General features: G+C 34.6%; 4 protein-coding genes, 1 long non-coding RNA gene and 1 pseudogene across 5 annotated transcripts; 2 read left to right on the top strand and 4 right to left on the bottom strand.

The window, feature by feature from the left end:
• Nucleotides 1-182: 182 nt before the first annotated feature.
• On the top strand, nt 183-5544 carry LOC124448826. Its single transcript, XR_006949268.1, has 3 exons — nt 183-223; nt 303-384; nt 5243-5544. It is a non-coding gene; the product is annotated as an uncharacterized LOC124448826 (long non-coding RNA).
• Nucleotides 5545-8280: 2736 nt separating this feature from the next.
• Nucleotides 8281-9106, top strand: LOC124448030 (kinesin light chain 4-like; the record flags this gene model as incomplete). The annotated part of the gene is made up of 2 exons (XM_046999042.1): nt 8281-8765; nt 9091-9106. Coding segments are annotated over 2 exons (501 nt in total), but the record flags the coding sequence as incomplete, so codon positions are not given.
• A 377-nt stretch (nt 9107-9483) lies between these two features.
• Nucleotides 9484-13562, bottom strand: LOC124448819 (protein ADP-ribosylarginine hydrolase-like). The gene is made up of 2 exons (XM_046999796.1): nt 12945-13562; nt 9484-10130 (listed from the first exon to the last, which is right to left on the bottom strand). The coding sequence occupies exons 1-2, from the start codon at nt 13468-13470 to the stop codon at nt 9673-9675; spliced, it is 984 nt and encodes a 327-aa protein (XP_046855752.1). The 5' UTR covers nt 13471-13562; the 3' UTR covers nt 9484-9672.
• A 315-nt stretch (nt 13563-13877) lies between these two features.
• On the bottom strand, nt 13878-14977 carry LOC124448824 (annotated as a pseudogene).
• A 4351-nt stretch (nt 14978-19328) lies between these two features.
• Nucleotides 19329-24133, bottom strand: LOC124448818 (sorting nexin-29-like). The gene is made up of 13 exons (XM_046999792.1): nt 23478-24133; nt 23241-23391; nt 23092-23131; nt 22722-22785; nt 22503-22631; nt 22348-22430; nt 22213-22276; nt 22107-22146; nt 21656-21772; nt 21343-21492; nt 20723-20797; nt 20429-20634; nt 19329-19704 (listed from the first exon to the last, which is right to left on the bottom strand). Exons 1-13 carry the CDS (start codon nt 23909-23911, stop codon nt 19629-19631), a joined length of 1629 nt encoding a protein of 542 aa, XP_046855748.1. The 5' UTR covers nt 23912-24133; the 3' UTR covers nt 19329-19628.
• Nucleotides 24134-24520: 387 nt separating this feature from the next.
• LOC124448031 (sorting nexin-29-like) lies at nt 24521-26078 on the bottom strand. Its single transcript, XM_046999043.1, has 9 exons — nt 26049-26078; nt 25872-25951; nt 25698-25750; nt 25521-25598; nt 25313-25434; nt 25112-25196; nt 24874-24944; nt 24745-24809; nt 24521-24622 (listed from the first exon to the last, which is right to left on the bottom strand). Exons 2-9 carry the CDS (start codon nt 25941-25943, stop codon nt 24521-24523), a joined length of 648 nt encoding a protein of 215 aa, XP_046854999.1. The 5' UTR covers nt 25944-25951; nt 26049-26078.
• Nucleotides 26079-27198: the final 1120 nt, after the last annotated feature.

A 27198-nucleotide genomic window follows, 5' to 3' on the forward strand; every position in this document is an offset into this window, starting at 1 on the left:
TCTGCATGAGGTTCTTATTGATGTATTTTTACTTCTATAACAATTGTTTTTAGTCAGTGATGTATACTTAGTTATATAACTAGATTGTTCTACGTAGATGTCATTAATGTTTTATAATACTGTTTGTTGAAGGAGATCCTGACTCACTCTTCATTTTCGTTCACTATTTAAATTTGTTTATGTAACAAAACTCACATGGATAAAAGATCGATGTAACAATAAGGTATGAATTATGGTCACCATTTTTAAACTGATATGTATGTGGTCGCGTTCTTTTTAATAAATCTCTCATCCTTTGTTAGGTATGTGACATGTAAAGAACTGAAGCAAGCTTAATTTGGACGTAAAGGTCGTCAGATATGAAGTCTTACTTCTACAACAAAGGTAATTTTATAACAGTAAAGCGAGATTTATATCCACATTACGGACCTAATAAATTAGCTAAGGAAATATCTAGATGAAGTATGGATAAACATGCATGAGAAATCATATCTAAATTGATATACCAACTTTTTAACTATTGACCATAAGCTGCATGGTAAGAAAACAGTAAAACCTGTTCAAAAGTATTGGGAGAATAGCATGATTGTATTTTCCACATGTAGGACGCTGACTTTTCTTTACTTACCTTTGCATTCATCTCTAGTGGATACAGTTTCTGAAGAGGCCTGCTTATGTGCAGTGGCTTTCCCTTGCTAACAACTTTGACTTGCGCTCCTCAGACTATATTATCTTTTCCCTTGATCAATCTCTCAATTCTTGCTATTTTCCAAAATCCACTTTTCAAACTTTCCTCAAACACAAGAACTACATCACCTACATTTGGACACCAACTACACTTTACTTTGCCAACCTTTTGACACTTACTTACACTTGTTAAATATTCCTTCCTCCACCTGGACAAAAAATGCTTTCTCAATCTCGCTAAATACCTAAACCTACGCTTGACCACTCCTGCATCTTCGTCATTAATAGTATGCATAATTCTTTTGTCAGGAATAGATGTTAATCTTCTTCCAAACATAACATGTGCAGGAGTCAGTACATCTACATCCACTTCATCTTCATACACATAAGTCAATGGTCTAGAGTTTAACGTACCTTGTACCTGAACTAATGTTGTTAACAATTCTTCCTCGTTCAATTTAGCGCTACCCAACATCTTCTTCAGACAGCCTTTCACCAATGCTACCATTCTTTCAGAAAATCCACCCCACCAGGGTGTCCTCGCCAAATTAAACTTCCATATCAACCGATTTCCTTCCAAATATGATTTTGCTTCCTTAATTTCATAAATCCCCTTCAACTCTTTCTCAGTTGGTTTAAATGTTTTGGCGTTGTCCCAAACTATTAGCGAGGGTGCTCCCATTCTAACAGTAAATTTTCGCATACAATTCAAAAAACAACGTGCACTTAAACTATCAACTAAATCAAGACAATTTGTTCTTGTAACACAGCAGGAAAATAATGCGATGTATACTTTTACTATCTGTCCACCTTCTTTTGCAAACAATGGACCAGAAAAATCTACTCCTACTTTAGAAAAGGGTGGTGAATACTGAACCCTGAAATCTGCTAAATCTGCTTGCACTCGTGTTTTATAAGCCTCTCCTTGATGTCTTCTACAAATCCTGCAATTTCCTAACACCTTCTTCACGATCTCTCTACTTTGTTTCCCATTATTTGCCTCGTAGCTGAACAAAGGTCGCTCTTACCCCACTATGATGAGCCTTCCTGTGGCAATCTTTAATAATTAATTCGGTTAAGTGATGATCCTTAGGCAATAAAATTGGTTCTCTAGCTTCTAGCTCTAAATCTGACACTTCCAATGTTTTAGTCCTCTTTGTCCCGAGTTTAACTCTTGCCTTCAAATTGTCTACAAATTGCCCAATGATAGCTATGACTCTTATTAGTGTCTTTATATTACTAAATTTGCCAAATTTTATCACACAATCTTTATCTACCACCTGTGTGTTTGCCAATACTGTCTTCTCGACTTCCGCAAGACTTTTCTCTGTAGTTTTAACCTCTTTTGGCATTGGCCAATCACAATGCGGACCTGACAACCACTTCAGGCTCTTCCACCAAAGTTCACTTTCCTTTAATTGTGATGACGTAACTCCACTTGAACCTAAGTCCGCTGGGTTGTCTACACCCGGACAATGTTTCCAGTCATCCTTCCTGCTCAATCTTAAAATCTCGTTAACTCTATGGCACACAAACTGTTTCCATTCTCCCCTATTACCGATCTAGCACAATGCAGTCATACTGTCCAACCAATAATTATGAGCATTAAATTGAACGTAACCTTCTAAGGCCAACTTCACTGTGTCCATCAACTGTGCTAATATTCCAGCTGACATCACTTCTAGTCCGGGAAATGTCTGCAACTTTATTGGCGCTATCCTTGTTTTCGATGTAAGCAACTCTACGTGGTGGGCACCGTTTAGCTCTGTCTTAAAATATACGACCGCACAGTATGCCTTTTGGCTGGCATCTGCGTACCCATGCAAGTAACACTTTACCTTACCAAGTAAATTACCATAGACACATCTCGCCACAACTAAATCCCTGACTCTCTCTAAATCTTCTATCCATCTCTCCTAACGTTTTTTCTTGTCACCTTCCAGCTCATTATCCCATTTAGCTTTCTCAATACACAGCTCCTGAAACAATAACATAGCACAAACTATAACTGGACTTATAATAACTAAGGGATCGAATAATCCTGCAAGTATACTTAGTATATTTCGTTTACTTGGAATGATTGCCTTTGCTCTTTCAGCCAATTTCCAGAGGCTAAATACAAAGCGATCCAACTTACACTCCCATTCCAATCCTAGTACTTTCTCAAAATTTCCACTGATACTATTTTCTCCAACTGATGCCTTGGCGTAAGTTTGCTCATCAACCACTGTCGAATTATTAAATTCTGCCCTTCTTTCCTCTAAAATTCTTCTTTCTCTCTTTTCTATTTCTTTCAAAACATTCTCATCGTTACTTAGCCACTTCCTAAGCCTAAATCCTCCCGCAGCCAATCGCTCACTTGCTGACTCATACAACCTCATTACTTTCTTCTTGCATTGTTCACCGGACACTAGATCATCGACATAAAAGCTATCTCTGAGTTTTTTAACAAATTCCCTGTCTATCTCTATGAATGAGTTATTGTCATTTTTGCTTTTCGACCATTTTACTGCGTTTCCTGCTAATTTCATGGCTAATTCTTACAAAATCAGCATAGAAACAGGACATTGTTTAGTTTGAATCTAACAAAGAATTTCATTGATTTAATTGCTTTGCTCAGCTTAACGAAATCGTCAAGGCAACAAGGGCATCTAGTACAGCAAACAAATGCAGCATTGGCAAGGCATGACACAAGGCGCTTCGAGTCTTTGACTTTTAGTATAATTCTACTACTTTAGAAATATACCTTTTTGAAGTGCCTGAAAAATACCATTTATTGCAAACAATCTTTTAGACTTTATACTAAAAACACAATATCTGACATCATTGAGAACTTGTTATAGACGGCTTTGTGCAAAGCTTATGATACCAGGCACTTCCTTACAAATTTGTCATGCTAAGGAAAAAAAATTTGTTAGGCAAAATATCATCGCATTAATTAAAAAGAAACTGAGAATCCCCGGTTTTCTCATTAATCTAATAGCTTCATCAATAAAGACACTCAACTTATTCAGGAATCCAGGTAATACAATAATGAAAACAGAAGCTGCATCAGTTCTTTTGTGCCAAAGTGGTTGCTTGCATGCTAGTCAAAAACAGAAAACAATTTTACAAATGAGTTTGGAAAATTTCTATAATTGTGTTGATTCAAACTAAAGCTTGATTCATCATGTCCACTGAATGCCAGCTCTTTTTTAGACAAATGTTAGACAACCTTCATTTATATTTACATTTTCTTCTTATTAGGCCTTTATCCTCATTATGTCGTGTCTCTTTTTGTTCTTAAACATAACTTCAACACACTGGTAAAATCCCTGTTGATCAAGTTCAAGATTTTATAAAGTTGAAAAACAAAATTTCATTTTATGTTTCTTGAAATCGTCAGAAAAATGATGCTTGTTTATACATGCAATATTTGTCCAAGTTTTTGATTTGCACGAAACAGCAAGGAGTATGACCTTGCAGTTAACTACTGATTTTTGTCCTCACAAACACACATGTAAATAATCTTTTCTCCCTTATCAAGTCGATCCGAATCCCCTGCCTCTCATTACAAGTCTTAGCGTGAAATTTGCATGGCTTGCGACATTCTGCTTTTTAGCATTCTGTGCAACGGAAAAACCTTTGTAAAAGCTGAGAAAGAATTAATATATCTTGCTCTTTTATCTGCAGAGTAGAGGTACAATTGTATTTTTAAATGCAATAAAACTGTAGCTAAAACGATGAAAACTTTGAGAGTATTTAAAATAGTTGCTCTAAAAAATTTCAGCACCCTCAAAAGGAAAAATTCTGCGGCTGATTTATAACTAAACCCCTCACAAAAAAGGCATTATTTCATCAGCATTTATTAAAAAAACTTACATTTCAAGTAAAACTCGATGAAAGTGGTACACTGACTACATTAACTTTTGCCTGATATTAGGAGTTCAACGTCTTAAAATTGATGAAGACATTTGACCATTAAACTGTCAATCTTCGTAGCCACAAAAAATACGATTGGGTGCTATCCAAATCGTCTATCATTTGTTGCAAATGGTTGCAAAACAAAAAAATTTCAAGTCATATTTAAACACGTTCATTAGACTCTACAATGCATCATTATCAACCTTAGTCTATTCAAGAAAAGGCTATTACAACATTTTAAACAATCATTAAAAAGAGTAGCTATTTGCTGTTTATGACGATAAAAATGCTAACTACCCTGTAAATATCGTGTTGTTTTTAATGTTTGTGCCATTTGTTTTGATTAACCCTTTAGGAGCCAGGCCTTTTTAAAAGTTCGTACACGTCACGTTTGGTGATTTTGCCTGTGAGCAACAACGGTCTCTAGAGGGTTAAGGCTGCTTTTAATGTTCATTTGCATTTATAGCATGGTGCAGGCGAAGTTGATTAAATAAATGAATAAATAAATAAATGTATGTATGAGCAAATGTATTTGATTTCATCAAATGTAAAAAACTCTCGACTTTTATGATAACTAATACATTTATCTTGTATATTAAATTTTTGGAATTTCTTGATTTTACTTGTCTTGTTGATACAATTATTTTTTTAGATGGAATCAAGAGAAAACAGAAATCTATTTTACATCAGAAGAGTAATTAATGTGGTACAAACTGAACTTGCTCAATTTTTCATCAAAGAATGGAACTCTCGTTACAAATTAACACATGGAGAATGGGATGATACACACAAAAGTGGCAACAAATTTTACACTTTTGAATCAGGAAGAAAAGTAGACCAAAAAACACGTCAAAAATATCAAGATGGAGATACAAGTAAGTGGGACTGTACGATATTATTTGATGCAATAATTTTTTCAAATTCAATTGGAAAGCATCTTGACAAAAAAACAAAGGATGCTGTTCATGCACTTCGTGGTGAAAGAAACAATGACGCTCATTGGTATGAAAGCAGTTACTCAGATGATGATTTTGATGGAATAGTCAGTATCATTGAAAAATCATTTCAATATTTAAAATTTTCCCTCGATGGAATCAATGAAATAAAAATAATCGAAACAAGTTTAATTCATTTCAAGTTCTTCCTTCAAAACCTAATCATTTTTGTTGAACGCACTGAATTACGAGATAAAATTATAAAAGATCTTGAAAAATTAAGGAATGATAACAATGATAAACTGACATATTTTACATCACTGGTAATCCTGGCAGTGGTAAATCGCAACTTGCAAGACAGGTTTGTGAAAAAATATCGTGTGATTGGAAAAATAGAACTTCGTTTGTAATGACTCTCGATGGAAAAAATGAGGAATCTCTTTTAAAAACTTACTGTGAACTTGGATACCGTTTAAACTGTGACAAGTATATGATTAAAAAATTTGAAGATGAAAATTGTTCCATCGCAGACAAAGTGAAGAATTTGCGATCGTTAGTATCCACACGATTAAAATTCTGGCAAAATTGGTTGATCATTGTAGACAACGTGGCACAGCTCAGCAAAATTTCTTCATTACTTCCCCAAGTTGGTGATCCCATGTGGATAAATGGACAAATCATAGTAACTATCCAGAACACAGATGCCGTAACTCAAGACGATGAGTTTAACAAACATATTTCTATCACAAGTGGAATGAATGATAAAGAATGTTGTCAACTGTTGAAGCATTACACTATTGAAAATGATGATGATCATTTGTTGAATGAAGTATCCCACGCATTAGATCATCAACCGCTGGCCTTGGCTGCCGCTGGTTATTACGTCAGTCGTGTAAACAAAGCAAACTGCTCATTCACTTGGAAACAATATTTAAAGAAAATATCTTCAGAAGAACAAGAAAACATGGACGCCACTTTTGTTAAATCTAACTCGGTATATCCTAGAAGTATGTTACAAGCTTCACTTTTAGCTATCAGACAAAATGCTGAAGAATCCTCAATATTGGCAAATGTTATTAACTTTTTTTCCGTGATATCGTTTGATCCTATACCACGAGACATTATTGTTTTTTATGTTCAAAAAACTAATCCCAAACACTCAAAGGAAGATATATGTCTTTGTTTAAAGGACTGCTCATTGTTCTTGCATTCAGAAAATAATGACATTAGTCTACATCGCATTGTTCACAAAGCAATTATTGTTTATCAATCTGAACATTCAAATGAAGAACATGAAATGGAAAGTAACGTTGATCAAATATGTAAAGCACTTTACATGTTTGAAGAAAGAGACGACGAAATCAAATTAATGCCACATCTTGAAAAAATTGTTCAATTATTAAAGACCAACAAGACAAAAATGAACATGAACACTTTACAAGTTTTCCAATATTTTGTTGACAGATTAAGTCATTTTGGAAAATACGATCTTGCTTTTGAAGTATTGGATAAATTTAAATCAGAAGAATCTAGTTATGACAAAGCTTGGTATTTTAATATCCTCGGTATTTTATACATGCACGGGGAATATAGCAAAGCTAAAATCATCACGAAAAGCTCTGGAAATTCGAAAACAATCGTTAGGTCCAAATCATGTTGATGTCGCTGTCTTTAAACAATCTTGGTAATGTGTTTAATAAAACTGGAAACTACGACAAAGCTATAGAGTTTACGAAAAGCTCTGGAAATTCAAAACAATCGTTAGGTCCAAATCATGTTGATGTCGCTGCGTCTTTAAACAATCTTGGTAATGTTTATTATGAAACTGGAAACTACGACAAAGCTATAGAGTTTATGAAAAGCTCTGGAAATTCAAAACAATCGTTAGGTCCAAATCATGTTGATGTCGCTGCGTCTTTAAACAATCTTGGTAATGTGTTTAATAAAACTGGAAACTACGACAAAGCTATAGAGTTTATGAAAAGCTCTGGAAATTCAAAACAATCGTTAGGTCCAAATCATGTTGATGTCGCTACGTCTTTAAACAATCTTGGTAATGTGTATTATGAAACTGGAAACTACGACAAAGCTATAGAGTTTATGAAAAGCTCTGGAAATTCGAAAACAATCGTTAAGTCCAAATCATGTTGATGTCGCTGCGTCTTTAAACAATCTTGGTATTGTGTATTATGATACTGGAAACTACGACAAAGCGATAGAGCTTTACGAAAAAGCTCTGGAAATTCAAAAACAATCGTTAGGTCCAAATCATGTTGATGTCGCTGCGTCTTTAAACAATCTTGGTATTGTGTTACATGAAACCGGAAACTACGACAAAGCTATAGAATTTCATAAAAAAGCTCTGGAAATTCAAAAACAATCGTTAGGTCCAAATCATGTTGATGTCGCTAGGTCTTTAAACAATCTTGGTGTATTGTTTAAGAAAACTGGAAACTACGACAAAGCTATAGAGTTTCAAGAAAAAGCTCTGGAAATTCAAAAACAATCGTTAGGTCCAAATCATGTTGATGTCGCTACGTCTTTAAACAATCTTGGTACTGTGTTTAATGATACTGGGAACTACGACAAAGCTATAGAATTTCATGAAAAAGCTCTGGAAATTCGAAAACAATCGTTAGGTCCAGATCATGTTGATGTCGCTGGGTCTTTAAACAATCTTGGTAATGTGTATTTTAAAACTGGAAACTACGACAAAGCTATAGAGTTTAACGAAAAAGCTCTGTAAATTCATAAACAATCGTTAGGTCCTAATCATGTTTATGTTGCTGGGTCTTTAAACAATCTTGGTAATGTGTATTTTAAAACTGGAAACTACGACAAAGCTATAGAGCTTTATGAAAAAGCTCTGGAAATTCGAAAACAATCGTTAGGTCTAAATCATGTTGATGTCGCTACGTCTTTATACAATCTTGGTTTAGTGTTTAACAAAACTGAAAACTACGATAAAGCTATACAGTATTATGAAAAAGCTCTGGAAATTCAAAAACAATCGTTAGGTCCAAATCATGTTCATGTCGCTACCTCTTTAAACAATCTTGGTAGTGTGTATTATATAACTGGAAACTACGACAAAGCTATAGAGTTTAACGAAAAAGCTCTGGAAATTCATAAACAATCGTTAGGTCCTAATCATGTTGATGTCGCTACGTCTTTAAACAATCTTGGTAATGTGTTTAAAAAAACTGGAAACTACGACAAAGCTATAGAGTTTTACGAAAAAGCTCTGGAAATTCGAAAACAATCGTTAGGTCCAAATCATGTTGATGTCGCTACGTCTTTAAACAATCTTGGTAATGTGTATAATGATACTGGAAACTACGACAAAGCTAAAGAGTTTCATGAAAAAGCTCTGGAAATTCGAAAACAATCGTTAGGTCCAGATAATGTTGATGTCGCTGGGTCTTTAAACAATCTTGGTGTGGTGTTACATGAAACTGGAAACTACGACAAAGCTATAGAGCTATACGAAAAAGCTACGAAAATTCGCAAAAAAAACGTTAGGAACTAGTTAGGTTGATGTTGCTAAGTCTTATAAAAAATCTAGGTGTGTTGTATTATGAAACTCGGAAATACGACAAAGCTTTACAGTTACAGTTTGGTAGCTACGTGTTTCAAAGAAAATTGTGCCTTCAAATTGTGTTAAGCCTATTTTTAACACAATGATCGTAGGAGCAAGGCTTCCACCTGCCAAGTCTGCTTCCCTCTCCCTCAGAAGGTAATTTTGGTGGTTAATAAAACCTTTGCAATTTGCATTTTGTGAGGTAAAATGAACCTAAAGATGTAATGATCCTTGTCTATATATAGTTTCACTGATATGTAGTCAATAAACTTACTCTAATGCCCAGGAATCATCCTAAGTAGACTTTAGAACTGCCCATGCCCTGAATCTGACATTCTCCTTTAGACTTTATTTTTAAAGTAATTTGTTTTTATGTTATAACCTAGTAGTAATTTTTCTTGTATGATTTACAAACATACTAAAGTATATTAGGAAGACAGAATTTTGTTAAATAAATACTATCCTGTTAGTTGTTCATATTCTTTGATACATTCAGTAATTTTTTACCCAGCTCCATAAGCCTATGACCATATTCCAGGTTCCTATAATTTCCAAGGGGTACACCTTTCATACCATACAAACCACCCACCATGCTGCAGCCAATATTCCTGTGCTGTCACTATCTCCACCATGAAACATAGAACAAGAGCACAATTGAAACCAGGAATCTTTTGCCATCATCAAAGCATCGTAACCAATCATTGGTGCATCATGACCACTGGACCTACCCCAACCTGCATAACTCACAGATTTATAAAAAGCATCACGTTCAGGTATGTTATATGTCACTGGAAACTTTGGTTCGCTGGTTCCATTCGTTAATCCCCGTAGTTCAAGATATGACTCCCAACTATTTTTAAAGTAGCCCCAAGATTTCTTGTTTTCTTCTACATCAAGACCAACCTTCTCAATGTATTCCCAAACTTTGGGTAAAACACTTAAAAGTCCTGCTCCCCATTTTTTTGGAGCCATCTTCTGTATAGCATAGGCTGGAAATAAAGCTGCAGTAACAGCCCCAAGATAACCTATAATTAAAATCATTATCTTTAAAGATCATTAATTTTAGATCACTTATATTATGATGACCCTATTTACATAATAGCAGCATTTTGATATGGATCATGGATTCAATGGCTGTAGTAATGAAGATATTAAAGCAAAACAGCAATGGCAATTCAAACAGTTTTTAGAACACAGAAATTTGGAAATGTGGAAAAGCGATAAAAGGGATGGATCAAAGATATGGTCATTTAAAGTGAGCAATGTTAGAAGGATGGAGGCATTTGAGATGTGGTTCTAGAAAATGATGGATTGCATAGACTTATGCAAACCTAAGGTCAACCTTTTCTTTTCATTCATCAATTGATATTAAAGTGGTTATATCACGAATTTTAGCCCCCCTTTTTTATTAGCTAAATTGAAAGACCTTGTTTCAGTGATTTTAAATCTGCAATTATAATTGAAATTGGATTGGTGAAAGTGATTTTACGGACGTTCAAAGTCACGATTTTCAGCATTTTTTTTGCGAACTTTTTGATCGGTATGCTAATGACTTGTGACGTAGAAAGTTGAACACATTTATCAACATGGCGTATTCTACTAGTAATCTTAATAAGAAACGCGGAGGAAAACGCTGTGTTGCTGGCGGAAATAATCAAATTAGTTGCACCAATGATTCAAAAACCGAAGGAATGTCGATGCATCTGTTTCCTAAAAAAGAAACAGTGCCGCAAAGACATAGAAAATGGGTAAATTTTGTGCGTAAACATAGACCGGGTTTTGAGGCTTCCTCTACCTGGTGTCTGTGTTCTGCGCATTTTGAAGATTCTTGTTTTGACCTTAATTTGAGTGTGTCAAGCTCAAAGAAAGTTGAAGAAAGATGCTATCCCAAGCATTGACGTGGCTGGGATTCCTGAACCATTACAGGACGAAATAACTGATCGAAAGCGAAGACAAGTAAGTTTACGCTTGTTTATGTTAATTTTTCTTTGTCATATGTAAATTCGATATAAGTTTTGTAGATTATTCGACATACTCTCCATAAGCCATCGCTGAAGGAAACATGTTCTCTCAATGAGGAAGTACCATCTACTAGTGATGAAGCTGAGCATGTTTAAGTATGCACTGGGGAAGCAAACGATTCGCCATTTGAACGGCTTGCTATTTTCCATTTTTACATTTATGCTATGATTTAATTCCATATATTTTTTCTTTTGTCTTTTTCCCAGACTGACATTGAAGAAAAGATATTCTCTCATTTAATTCTTTCAGCTTAACCTCTCAGTAGTTGCACCAATTTGTTTTTATTGTTTACTCTTGTTTCAAACCATTAAACTGCATGTCAACTTATATAGTGCATCCATGTATCTCCTATTTGGTTTTCATCGAGGCATATTTCCTGACCACTCCAAACTCAGCAAAGAAGGTCAACAGTCTCTACAGCACAAGTTAAAGACTATTCCATCATCGCCCCTCTGATGGTATGTAACCTGTTGTGTTACCACTTGGATATGCTTTCCGAATAAAGTGGTAAACACAAGCAGGTAAAGGCCGAGTATTCTCCCATCCCATAGACCCACAAAACCATCGCATCAACCATCTGTATGCCACAGCTCTCAAGTACCTGAAAAATAAAAGGTTGGACTAATTATTGTTGATGAAACAATGTTGATTATAACATTGTTTCTCATACAATTTACAATCTTACATATTTAATGATTGTGATGCTTGGCGGTGATAAGCACGTCCATTCCTATCTCTCAATAGTGGCCCAACGTTTTCAAGGACAGCCTCATGAACTAAAGGCCCAAATTTGGCATGCTGTGTTATGCATGATATTTTCTCAATGCTGCCATCGAATGTGATTTTCTGCAAAGCTGGTCCAATTTCCTTACAGCATCTGTACTCTAATGCGCCTTCTAACAAATCGGTATGACAGCATTGACAATTACACCTGAAACGTGGGAGCATTCTGGTTTATAAAGTAACTTTATGTATATTACAAACAGGAGAAAACAACAACTTACCATTCACCAAGTGGAATTACGCCATCACTTCGTTGTTCTAATGTCGCAGGGAGAATTCCATCGGGATCATCTGGAGTATGCACTTCATCACCATCTCCTGCTAGCGGTTCATCGTCATATGCGAAGTCATTTAAATGCTCGACATAACCACGGATTCCGAGCTCGAATCAGATACGCATTCAGACATCGAATTCGAATTATCTGAGCACTGATTTGAGGCCATACGTTCCGGAAAACTTGTTTTTTAATATTTTATTGAAAATACTGTCATTATTTGTTTTTAAGACAAGAAAAACGACAACAAAATCACCTCCTATAATATAATATTATATTGACGGAAACAGACGTGTTCAACTATCTACGTCATAAGTATCAATATGGCATCGTAAAAAATTCGCAAATAGTACCCGACTTTGGAGGCAAAATCAAGCAACTTATATTTATCTGTTTAAGTCCAGCGACATGTCATAGTTCTTCAAATAATCCAAATTTTCAATTAAGCTCATAAAAAAGGGGGGCTAAAATTCGTGATATAACCACTTTAAATAAAAGGTTATGAAACATTCATGGTAATGGCTTGATCAAGTAAGTAATCGAAAGAAGAGTTGAAGATAAAACATCTAAGAAAAGCAATAGGATTGAAAAGCTAAATTACTCTAAAGGTTTGTTAAAATGAAAAGCAATGCAGATAACAGGAAAACCTAGCAAACTTTATACAAAGCAACACTTGTTGATAGACAAAACACTAGACATTAGTGACTTGATAATTGATACATGATCTGAAATCGTTGCTTTATTATGAAAGGTGAATACCTGTGGGGTGATTATGAGTCATCCTTCCACTTTCAACAGCAATTTCAATTAACATTTCAATTTGATCTTCACAAGGAAACATCAAACCTATACACATGGATCTCATAGCTGCACCACATCCTCCACCTCGTTCATTAAATGGTATAATGTAACCTTTTTCCTCAAGAGGTTGTAACATGAAACATGCCTTTGTTGTGGTCTGCCCAGGAGCTCTTTCCCACATATCCTCAGCACATGTCTTCCTGTACTTTGTAGCCATAATGCTCAATAACTCTTCCGTTGTTGTCCATTCCGAAACCAACGCTTCTGCTGTAGCAATGTGTAGTACAGTGTCGTCACTAACCCTCCATCCTTTAATGTCAATTTTTTCAAGTCCTCCGAGTTTTTCTAGTTCTTCATGAATTTGAGTACCACTGTAACAGAAATCCCACATACCATTCTTATAATCTAGAGCATCCCCCACTCCCCTGAGAACCATAACTGCTTCGTATTTCTCGGATAATTCGGCCGTATTTTCAAGAGCCATTTTTAATATGTTTACTTCACCGTAGTTTAATGAATTTTTTTGAAACACGGGGAAAGTACTAAGCTTCCCTCAACTTAGTCAACTAATAAAAACGTAAAAAACTTTTCTTTGCTTCGTTTCAATACTGTTTCATACTATTGTTTAGATTTAGACGAGAGCGTTGGGAGACTGGGACTGTTATTTTGTAATCCTTAATCTTTGCCCGATTCCATGATCTTCAATCTGATTAACATATTTGTTTTAGCAAAGATTCTTTAAAATTTAAAGGTTCCTTTCTTATATCGTGGATTATCCGACACGGATTTAATCCAATTTTGACAATTTGATTGCACATACAACAATTTGTACAAACTTCACAAAATTTCAGCTCTTGGCAAATCCTTAGGTTATGGCACATCCCATTGTTATAAATATGTCACGAAAATTTAATTTTGTTATTGCATTAAGACTATTTCTTTCTTCACCCATACTATACACAACAAAATCACCACAGAAGATTGTATTGTGCTTCAAAATTAATTGATTGATTTACAATGTCTGGTAAGAATTATATATTCCACATGACAGCTTTCACATGAAGAGAGACCTAAATGAACATAAAATTTAAACTTAAAATCATAAACAACTGGACAGAGAGTTAGCCTGTCTGTATGAGTGATAATGAAGAGAGAAAAATCTGACAAAATATGACCTAATTTGGGCATGCAAGGGGGTCGGAGGAGAAATCTATTAACCTAAGAAAATGAAGAGACGGGATTGTTTAATGTACCAATAGATATGAGAGTATGGATGGCTCAATATTCAAGCTGTGATTGACAGAAGTTTCTCACCCCAGTCCTAATCCTCATCTTTATCTTCACCACCAGATCCACCTTGACCTCCTTTCTTCATGTTCTTACGTTTTACACGACCAGGTTGACCACCACCATATGGTGATTTGGAACTAAAATCAATGTGTTTCTGCGAATCCAAACGTACTATATAGGAAGGAACGTTGACTAAATGTTTACGAACCCTGAAATCAAAGAATTGACAATTGAAATGTGATGAGCTTTTGGTTATCATGATTAAAAGAGTTCCAGCAATTAAAATGCTTTTTAACTCATCAAAAATTCAATTCAACCTTATATGACGCTGGAAAATAAGAACTCTAGCATGATGGATAGATTTTGCCAGACCCAATTTGAAAACTTGAGTTTGAAGACGTCACTCCAAGGCCTAAAACATAATCGAGCTTCATGCGGCTTTCATCCAAAACCCTAATACGTACAAGACGACGTAGCAATGCGTTGCCTTCGAACAAACGACGCGGAACTTTTTCGTCTAGAGTCAGCAACTCTCGAGCAGCTTTGCGAATTTTAGCCAAAGTGTACTTAACACCATACTTCGCGTTTATTTCTTAACCCATACTCCCAATTATCTTCAATTCTTGATCCAAGCGTTCTTTCTCAAAAGGACGACGAGGAGTCGTGAAAGTCTTCGAACAAATTGGTTTAAGCATCTTGACCACAATAAGATGGCGTCGAAAAAAGAAAGAAGGAAGAAAAAGACACGTGCTAATACCAGCGTGCACCGCGGGAACGCTTTTGATTCTTGGGAAAATTTACTGAAGAAATGTAAAATATGAAAACGAAAGCGGTCAATAATGAGTTAACAAAATGGCGACTTTCTTTGAAGCGATGAAAGTGCATTGGAAATTGCCATCGAGATATTTGCTAACAACGTCATTTTTTAAAGCAACTAAGCACATGTTGATTTGTAATTGTAAGAGGTAAATTATTGGGGTGCTATATGTCCTTAAATGCAGATTTTATATGTGTAGGCAAAATGCTGACAAGTTGCAAATGTGCAACTGTTGTACTGCTTATGAAATCGTTTGAATTCTTGTGGATCTTTTGGACTCGCTAGATTACCAGACTCAACATTCAACTAACTTTTCTTTTTCAGAACTGTTTCTCCACTCATATAACTACACGTTTATCCTAAAAAGCATTACTCTTCATCATCAAGTGAAGAAATTTCAAAAGATGAACCAAGAGCATTTTCAAAGTCTGCTGCGAAAAATCATACAGTAAATGACACTTTATACTATGATAGTGGTCGACAAAGCTCCTTTACAGGATTGGTGATAACAGTTGGCATGCTTTTTTGCATTATATATTTTGGATTTTTACGCCAGGAAGGTGAAACTGAACAGAAAATTTTTAATAAGATTGTTGAACTACAGAAATCAAATGCATCTGAAGAATCAGAGAATGATCCTGTTGAAAATAATACTTAGGAATTGTTCTAAATGTGGTTACGTTTGGATAATAAATGATACAGATGGACTTGAACTTGCTTAAACTTTTTACAAAATGTACCTATACATAACAATGTTTTTAAAAAATCCAACATTGTTGTTTTTCAAGGAATTTTCATAATTCCGATATTAAATAACAATAATTGTAAAGTGGAACCATATCCATTCATGGACACTTTTATCACCTCTTAATCAAGACTATTTTAGAAAATGCAGATGTAAATTTCTTTAAATATATTTATTTGCATTTCTTCAATAAAAAATAGCCTTACAGTGGAATATACTGAACACCAGGATTTGTTGTGGCTATTGCCCAAATTATATTAGAGATTTGACCTGTTAACAGGCCTAACTAAATAAAAGGTTTATTATTATTACACTTACGGTTTTCGACAAATCCTTGGCAGTTCGACGACAGACTACGATGAATGACAAATCTCATGCCAATTGTGAAGATGAAACGATCGGATGTTAAGCAAGGAGATTTGATAGCGGCGTGGTTTTTCCATCATTGCGATTGATTGACCAGTCTTGATCTCAGCAGGAAAACTCCCAGGAAAATGTTTTAGAAAAGGCCATAATATTGACATTTCCATGAAAACAGGCGTTAGGCTGATGGATGCATTTCCCCAGAAGAGTGTTTAGCGTTTGCATTCTTTGTAGAGATGGTCTTTAGGGCATTAGAAGTCACGTATTTTTCAATTTCATCAAAGTATATCGTTCATTCTTGATCATTGTTCAGAAGAGTTCATTAAAGTATATTGTCCATTGTTCATCATTGTTCAGAGGTCTTCGTTAAAGTAAATTGTTCATTCTTGAGTATTCTTTATAGGACTTCATTAAAGTATGCTGTTCATTCTTGATCATTGTTCAGAGGTCTTCATTAAAGTACGTCTATTGTCCATTCTTGATCAGGTTTCTACATAGGACAATTGAAACCAATGTCAGTTCACACTACTATACTTCCATGAATGAAAACATTGATAACATACTTACATTGAACATTTTATTCACTAGTAATATAGTTCAAGGGAAGAAGAATTTCAACCAAATTACAGAATTGTATTTTGTTCTTATGTTTAGATGAGCGTCGTGGAACTGGTCGACAACAGCCACAATTCTCTTCAACCGCTGTGAACAATAACCACTTTCTTTAATTGTAGAGTCTACGATCATGGTAAATACACCAACATTTGTTTGTTGTTTCTCAATCTGATTTGATGACTAATTGTCGTTTAAGGGAAGAATGTCTATGTCTAAAATCAAGCATAGAGGGAACAAAAGTTACTAAGACGGAAACTTTATGTAAAGGCCACACTGCACTTTGCATTAATGAACATCACATGCAGTGTCCCAATTCAATGTTTACTCAATGCAAAAGAACATGAAACAAGACATTTACCTGAACATTTTTTCAAAGCACTCCAAGAGATATTTCACCTTGGAATAATTTCGACTTCGGCTAACTGTTCTTCGTGCAACTACAGACTTTCACGTTCAAATGGCACGTTCTTAGTCTTAGACTATGGCCCAAGTTTCACGAACGTGTTGTATTCTGATTGGTCAGTGACTAGGTGTGTTGTAAACGTGTTGTGTTCTGATTGGTCATTTACCAGGCGTGTCGTCAATTGTACATTGTGAAATTTAGAATTTGCATAATTCATCACTTCGAAGTAATTAATCCCCATAGAGCGGTAAATGCAATTTAATACAATATAAATAAAAACGTATACTTCAGCTACAGCAAATAGCAAATCCCAAACATTTAAGTCTCCTTGGGGAACAACTACAGCTGAATCATGCAAATTCTGAAGGTCCACCGATGTCAAAAATGATTTGATAAACCCTCTAGATTGTTGATTTCATCTCATTTTCTTATTGTATTTATTAGCATTAACATTCGATCTCTTTTAATTAGCAATCTACAGGGTGTACATAAAAACGACGTTTGGCAATTAAACTACTGTAAAATGTCGAAACCCAATCACTTTGCTAACCTCACTAGTGCATTACATTTTCAATGGAGGAAAATCCTTTGTGCTTGCATCAACGTAGCTAACAATGTTCCATGAACCTGTGGGCTTGGCGTAGTGACAGACATTGAAATTATACAAAGATCTTCAGTGGTAAATGAAGGTTGACCAACTAGTTTTGCACACATCAAAGGAATGAACCTGATAGAAAAATATTATTACAATGTATTTTTTTTTATTTTATTATTCAACTATCAGCCGGCATTATATGTTGTTCCTTTTAAGGAATTTTCAATATCCATGCGACAAATGTGAAAGTGTGTAAAATGAAAGACTATAGTCTTTGGTGTGAAAAAGTGTGAAAATGCGTGAACTGTAGTCTTTGGTGTGAAAATGTGTGAAAATGCAAAGACTATAGTCAACGGCAATGTATGCAGTTGATTACTTTCATAAACTTACCTTTAGTTTTAGGGACTATTTATATGAGCCCGATAGCCGGGATTCAGCGAACGAACATGTAACATGTAACATGTTCTTACACAAACTTTCGGCAGTTATTTCAGTAAGCAGTAAAGATACAAACGATGGACAAAAAAGCAGCTAATATTGGAGGCAACAATTTGCCTAGAGAAACCCGACCTTGTGCAATAAAAATTTCCGCAATGCCATTCTGTAACGGTCGTCATTTCATTAACGTCTTTTTTGAGTTCTTGAACGACTTTTTCAAAGAGCTTAGCAAAAAATAATCATGTATTTAACGTAAAGATCTTTGATAAACCAGCAATTGTCAAACCTCTGGTAAAAAACCACCATATACAACAAAAACTACGGCAATGCCATGTTTCTTCGTCAACATCTTTTCTGACTTCTTGAAAGACTTTTCACGACAGCTTCGAAAAAAAAATGAGGAATGAAGTATAAAGTTTGACTGAGGAAGAAGCAGCTGATATTTTAGGGTAAAATTTTTTTAAAAAAAACGTAACTCTTCAACGGTCATTTTCGTTTTTTCGAGTTTGGAAACGACTTTTTGCAACAGCTTCAAAGAAAGAATCATGTATTCAACAGGTTTATCTTGTTGTGATGTTATAAAATATTGTGAAATGGATTTGCAAGGCGGAAAGCGAATTCTTAGTATAAATATAATTGCCCATCATAAAACTTTTAATATGGCCATGGGTGTATAATTTTATCAACAATAACGTTTCGTCTTTAGCTGAAGACATCTTCATATTACAATGCATACATGTAGGAAGTAGTAAATCTTATTCTTAGAAATTTTGTGCAATACTTACAATAACGACTGTACGCGTTACGCTTCTTTGAAATAAAAAGGTTATATTACTCACTGTAATACTTTGAAACTTACAAATGAAATATTTTACGTAATACTTACGATAAAGATTGTTTCAGCAAGAAATCTCTTTACACATAGCGCGGGAAAGATCGGCAAAAAGTCATATGACGTATTGATCAAAATCGGTCACGTGTCAAGTCGTATAAACATTCGTCAGCAAGAGCTGGGTGACGCGGGATATGTAAATTGATCAAATCGTGCAGAGATGGCACAACATTTAATAGCATAGTAGGTTTCGTGTGATGTATTTAATATACGATTGTTTTCATTTCAAGTTAAATATTATGTTTTAACTTGTTAAAACCCAGTATGATGTACTATTATATAGTAGCAAATACTGACAAATTATATCTGTATATAACACATACAATAAAGAATCGTTGAAGTTGATGCATCAGGAAATTCTTCTACTTTGTAGACATATTATATTTATATATACTGAACTATACGTATGTTATATATATACAATACAACTTATACAATTTCTATGCTCTGTTTTTTTTGACAGACATCCTACAAGTTTTACCTTTTAACCATTATATGTAGGAGGAACAGTTTGTTTTGTTGTTGTCGTCGTTGAAACAGATGATACCGTTGAAGTTTGCCTGTAAAATATTTGCTGAAAGTTTAGAGAAAAATTGATAAACTATCCATGAAATAATAGGTAGTAGCATTTTCATTTTCTTTCCAAAACAAGCCAAAGTTTGAGTTCTTTGTGTTGTATTATTACGAAATAAAAGATTTTTACTGTGTTTGCACAGGCTTATGCAAACCGAGGAGACCTTTGGGAGAACTCGAGAGCAGATCAGTGCAAGCCCGAAACCGAAGGTAGAGTGTTGCACATGCTCAAGAGTTCTCACAAACGTCTCCGAGGTTTGCATAAGCCAGTGCAAACAGGAAAAATATCTTTTTTAAAAAATATCAATAATGCAAAACAGACAAATTTAAAACAAACGTTTTAATTTTTCCTCTAAAATGTATTCATGATTGATTTGCGAATTCTCTTTGATTGATTTGATTTGTTGAGCTCAGATCGGTTTGCACAAGCTAATGAAAACACAGCTATAGACCAATCAGCGCATGCGCTTGATTGCTTTTTGTTCTTGTTTTGACTTTCAATTTTTTCTGTCTATTCTTGCCTTACAAACATTAACACTAAAAAATCGTTTAATATTCTGTATATTGAACAATAAATTACACTCAAACATGATCACGTGTTTACTCACATGAAAAGATCACGTGTTTACTCACATGAAAAAGATCACGTGTTTACTCACATGAAAAAGATCACGTGTTTACTCACATGAAAAAGATCACGTGTTTACTCACATGAAAAATGGAAAGTATTTGAACAAAGAACTCTTGCAAGGATTTTCACCTAACTCTGGAACAGCACCCAGACTATAATTGATCAATTTTCTCAAGTAATTTTCCAATTGTTTCCGACGTGTTTCCACAAAATTGACGTCACGATTTCCAATAATTTTCTTCGCGGGAAACGTGAATTGTGCAACAGGTTTAAACTGCTTGCTTGTCTGTGCATAAAAAGGAAAAGGAAGGGATTGTACATTACGGCAAAACAATATGATTAAAAAAATTAAAATACTGATGTTTATTAAAAACCTTCTTATGTAGGGCATAAAAATCCGAGTATCTTTTGTAAACATTCCATTCATCGTCTTTGATACGGATATAAACCTTGAGAAGTAAACAATGTTAAATTCTTTATTGACGACAATAACTGGACCACTGAGCAGATGATATATATATATATAGGAAGTTTATATTTGATGATTCTCCATATAAAACAGTGCTCGATGCCCGAGAGCAGAGCGTAAATATGTTTAGTGGTGTTGACAAAAAATCACAAAACTACAGATTCATCCCGACAAGCCTGTTTCGTGATTAAAGGAAAATCCCCTGAAGAGTGAGCAGTCACGAAACAGGCTTGTCGGTATGAATCTGTAGTTTTGTGATTTTTTCTCAACACCACTAAACATATACATATGAAAAGTGAAATATTTGAGCAGTAAATTTAAACTACGACATGATCTTTTAAATACGATAACCACAAACACTTTTCTCAAGGGTGATGTATTTGAAACGAGGAAAATACCAAATATAGATCATAAATCTTGAATTATAGTTCCTAGTTATCCCTTAACCTAGTCCAGATAACCATCAACATCACATCGGAAGAGTTATTTACATTTTTTAGAGATAAATATATGGAAAAATTGTACCTGATAAGAATGGTGAATGTTTGGAGACTTTCCTTGTACAAAAACAGATGGAATCCAAATGTTAATTAAAGGACGAGTATTGACAGACATGAAATTTGGACCAAACTCCGTCAAATATAAACATTCATCATGATTATTGTCCTGAGGAAGCTAGAACATACGAAGATACGTAGTTTTATTAAGAAATATTTAGAAAATGAAAAGAGTATTTACTGCTTTTCATATTCATATCAAACAGTTCATATTGTACATATCGATCAATATTGTACATCTATTGTACTATAATGAACACACGGGTCTTTACTGAACATACCGGTCCTCTAAGATTGACAAGCTCTTCTTTTAATATTCTTAGCTGACATTCACGAGCGTTCAACATTTTTTGTAGTCTTTCATTGAGTTCAATAAGTTCGCCATGCATATCAGCGACCTTTAAACATGATAAACAACATTTCATCACAACTTACGCCATGACGTCATCGCCATGAAATTCCCCAGAGATGAACAAGAAACGCGAAATCAGTCAGAATGGCGAGTTTTTTTAAACATATATCACGATTTCATTTCAGTTATTTATCCTCAGTTTTCATAAGTCAAAATATCTTCTTGTATTAGATATTTCTTAAAGTCATAGTGTGCATCGTATAAAAGAGTTTTCTATCAAATAAATTTCGGCTCATCTTCATGTAGCATATGATACCTGAAGACCTTTTAAGGCAAATGTTTCGTTTTGTAAAAGTATTATGGTTTAATGGAAATCTTACTTGGATCAACTTCCGCTCAAAATCTTTGTTTTCTTCCTTTCTACAAGAAAAAGGAACGAAATTCAACGCCGTTGATTCACTTTTGCTACAAATTTACGGTAAATACCTCACTTCGTCGACGTCAGATTCCGGAGAAAGAATGATAGAAGAAAGTCTTTCATTTTCTGGAGCTACACAAAAGATTATCGAATATCTTAGATTTCTACATCTATTTTAAAGATAAACTATCCCTCTAGTAAACCTTCTTCCATAAAGTCATTTCTTTTCAACGATTGAACAGCACCCACGTATTTCTTTAGTTGGTGTTTGAGCAAATCATTTTCACTAAAGAGCAAAAACGAACAGGTCTACAGACATCTTTGATTAACGGAAATGCAGAGTTCTCAATGTCCTAACCTATTTAAGCCGTTAAGAGCGACGCAATTTTCTTCATTTTTCGACGACATAACTCTTTTTAAATCTTCTAATTGAAGACGAAGAGCAGCTGACTTCATCATCTCTTTTTCCAAATGTTGTTGCAACGATCTACAGGAAAGATGATCGAAGGAAAAATCAGGGCAAAATAGTGTATATTCGAATGGAATGTTAATATTAAACGAAGGACGATAATACAACCTGTTACGTTCTTCAACTTCATCTTTTCTTAACATCATCGATACAATCGCCTGTTTTAATTCCTCTTCAACAACAAAAAACCACGTATTTATTGATATTCATGAAATTATAATTATTCACACATACAAATATTCAGTTCACATGATGAAATTTGACGGATGTCTACAAACAAGCAAAGCAACTACGATACAAATAGTAAAATCCAATTGCACTAAATATTTCTATATTTAAAACTAACTCTACCTGCTAATAGGCCATTTATAGTTTGAGAACCTGAGGCAAAAGTGCCTCTCCCGTTCCCAAAACATTTTTCCAAAAGATATAAGAAATAAAAACCATTTAAATACATGAATAGAAAAAACACACAAACCTGAAGTCATTTCTTTGCCTGATGGATATTCCTCTGATGGCTAAAGAACGAAAACATACCAAATATAACGAACTAAATATAACAAAGATATTTACACATGGCTTTCTACCCTCCCTCAAAAAGATAAAAGCATTTCATAATTAACTAACATTCATACAACCATCACCCATGGTTCTGACCAATGACGATCCTGAGTAATCATTAATTTCTATGCTACCATCACGTGTGGCACATATCGCTGCAACAGTTGCTCCAATTGCTAAACTTGCATCATTCTCGACGTCTTCATCAGTGTAAATACTGAAAACAACATAAATTACCACCTCAGTTAAAATGGTGAACTCGTTAGACATTCTTGTCGATAAAATAATGAAGTATCTTCTAACCTTGAAACGGGCGAATCATTTATTGAATGAACTAAATGTCGCGACGTCTCAGGTGCAACAGTAAATCGCTCATTTTCATCTGACATAGCTAGACTCCTAACTCCTTTATCGTCATCGGGGCAAACTACGGGAATTAGAGATACACCGCTGTTCATATCAACAAGAGGCTCACACACTTCTTCCTCCGACAAGAGCGATGAGTCAGTGTAATGCCCTGATTGCAAAGATGTTGTCAAAGAATGATTTTTTTTCAAATCATTCGCAGTTTTAAACTCGTCTTTAAGATGCAGAACTTCCTGGCTTTTCTTTGTTAATCGAGCCACTTGTTCATCTGTTTCATTCTCCTTGTTCTCAACGTTGGTTTTCGCCATTGTGGAAGAAAGACTTGAATTCTCAGAATTCGAACAATAAGCCAACTGAGAGTTCTTTGGCATTTCAAGAAAATCGTCAGGCCTTTTAGTGAAAGCATGGTTACCACGAGCATGTACCTGAGAATCAGTATTACGTTGTAATATGTCGTATGCCGCTCGGGTAAAACTCGTGGCACTATCGTGAGCAGTCGTTGTCGTGGAAGAACTACCATGAGAACTGACAGTAGAAGTTCCTTCTTCCGTCTCTTTGAATTCAACATTTTCAATTTGAGCAATGTTTGCTTTCTTTTTACGTTTTTCTTTTCTTTCCTGAAACACAAAAGAAAGATAAAAGTTACAAATTAATAAAGACGCGTGGGGATAAATGACTACGCATTGTTCAAGTATGATAAAGAATAAATGAGGACGCGCGGTTAAGGGATGATAAGGGATGAATAAACAACAGGTATAGTTAAGGGATAAATGAAGACATGTAATAATGGGATAATAAAGGTTAAGGAGAACGTATGGTTGGGGGATTACAAGGAATAAATGACATGTGTGGTTAAGGAATGATAAGATTAGCGATATATGAGATGAATGGTAGGGATAATTAGGGATAAAAGAGATATTTTTGATCAGGAGAGAAAAATGAAATTCTGATCAAATCTTTATTTTCTTAAAATGTTGTATTTAACAAACTTCACCAGGAGCTCCTGACGTCGCATACATTGGTGATGGTACAGCCCATATTGATGTTGGACGAGAAACTGCTTGGCTGATATTTCCCGGAATCTAAAAATTAAATTAAATTCAAGTAGTTAAAGAAAAGTACATTCATAGCTTCCACTTTTTTACTATCCATTTCTATTTGCAAAGATTCATTTTTAAACAATATCAATAGCATTCCAGCATACCTGTACAGTAATAGAGTTAAACTCAGCTTTGTCAATGTCAATTGCAAAAAGAATTGAACTTAAGCCTTAAAGAAGAAACAAGGAATGATAAAAAATCCATTATAGAAATATAAACAAGTTTATTCTTACCAGCTGCCATCATTGGTAACATACTAGATCGTTCATCATCCAATAATAATGCATCTTGCTCATAATACTGACTGAAATTAAAACAATTACACATCGTATAATTATTCTGACATCAACAGCTTACCGTTAAAAGAAAATTGCATTACTATATCGCATTATACATTGGCTATGATAATCATATAGCTTATCAAGCCAAGATTGATCTTTCTTTCTTAAATGTTACTTAAATCAAACTTACAAAAGCAATTGTTTATGCCCAATGAAGCTATGAAGATATTTCTCCAGTGATTGCTTGTTTAAACTAGACCTAAGCCATGCTTCAGCTGTCAAATAAATATCAAAAATAGAAAGAAAAATGTCAGAACAAATTCATGGCATACAAAAAGGTTTTACCCACAAACATTCCTGGAATCATTTAAAAACCAACAACTTGACCAACCTCTACCAACATCTGTCATTACATTATGTAAAGAATTATATGTCTTTATTTCACTAGAGCTAAGATGTTCCTTGATAAATAGCCAGAACACAGATTGACCTTCAGATCTTATTAACACCTGCCTTTAATGAACATAGAAATGATGAAAACAAATTATTTAAGAATGGCTTTTAAATTGACTGAATTGAGAGAGGGATGATGAAGATACCTTAAAGAATTTATCTTTTTTGTGGATTTAATGCCAAATTGAAGAACAATGTTCCATTGCTCACAAAGACAAGAGATTCTGTAATTTATCGTAAATACAAAGATTATGATAAATAAGGATTATACTATGAAATAAAATGAATACAATACAATACAATCGAAGAAATATCAAGTTTACCTGCTATCCTTCTCAGAAGCCAATTCGGTTGTACTACCAAATCGTACCTGACACTAAAGAAAGGACGAGGTTCAAGTCGACCAAATCATTCGAGTAAAATCAATACAATAAAAGACGAAACGAAATTACAAGTTCCAAGTTCGAACTTTAAGCTACGTACAAATATTTTACAACTTGCTTTACTCCATCCAACAAGCGATCAATAATTGCTTGCTTTGTAATATCTACACTTGCCAAATTCAACATAATCTCCACTGAACTAACATGTAAAAAAAATAGTTTTATTTGTCGGACAATCAGAAAAATAATTAAAAATAATTAGATATTAACAAAGTATGTATATACGAGTACCTTATGATCGCTTGATATCACCAAATATCAACTCTCACCACCCATGCTAGCATCAAGAAAGTTATAAGAAAATACAAAGTGTTTTCTACATTTAAAAAATATCCACGATACACGACAGTATTATTGAAGCAGTTTACAAAAGAAGACAAATGAAGGAAATTTACCAATATGGGCAACGGAAATGATGTAAATGAAATATTTGAGGCAAATGGCAGGACGTCACAAAGAGAGGGGGAACATTGGGGCGGGTGGGGATGAGAGAGTACACACTGAGCGTCGAAATGACACCCCAGGGCCCAATTACCTCAGCAAACGAATGCATGAAAACATGACACATGCAGTAATTTCTTAAAGTTATTTACTGAGATAAATCAACGCTAGTAAAAAATGTTTCATCGAATTCTTATATCAAAAACCAGGAACAAAGATTCCAAATTCTAAAAAACGTATGATAAAATGTAAAAATCGAAAGTTTTTAAAATTCTTTTGTCCAATTTCACTTATTGAACATCACAGAAGTAAAAAATAAAATGTTAACAAATCACAAAATTTATCAGACTAAACTATGAGTACATTGCTTTATAGTTAGTTCATGGTGAATGCTGTATTGTTAGTTCATGGTGAATGCTGTATGGTTAGTTCATGGTCAATACTGTATGGTTAGTTCATGGTCAATGCTGTATGGTTAGTTCATGGTCAATGCTGTATGGTTAGTTCATGGTCAATGCTGTATGGTTAGTTCATGGTCAATACTGTATGGTTAGTTCATGGTCAATGCTGTATGGTTAGTTCATGGTCAATGCTGTATGGTTAGTTCATGGTCAATGCTGTATGGTTAGTTCATGGTCAATACTGTATGGTTGGTTCATGGTCAATACTGTATGGTTAGTTCATGGTCAATGCTGTATGGTTAGTTCATGGTCAATGCTGTATGGTTAGTTCATGGTCAATACTGTATGGTTAGTTCATGGTCATCGCTGTAGTTAGTTCATGGTCAATGCTGTATGGTTAGTTCTTGGTCAATACTGTATGGTTAGTTCATCGTGAATGCTGTATGGTTAGTTCAAGGTCAATGCTGTATGGTTAGTTCATGGTCAATGCTGTATGGTTAGTTCATGGTCAATAATGTATGGTTAGTTCATGGTGATAG

The sequence above is a fragment of the Xenia sp. Carnegie-2017 genome, unplaced genomic scaffold (assembly GCF_021976095.1).
Source record: "Xenia sp. Carnegie-2017 unplaced genomic scaffold, XeniaSp_v1 HiC_scaffold_23, whole genome shotgun sequence".
In the NCBI taxonomy this organism is placed as follows: Eukaryota; Metazoa; Cnidaria; class Anthozoa; order Malacalcyonacea; family Xeniidae; genus Xenia; species Xenia sp. Carnegie-2017.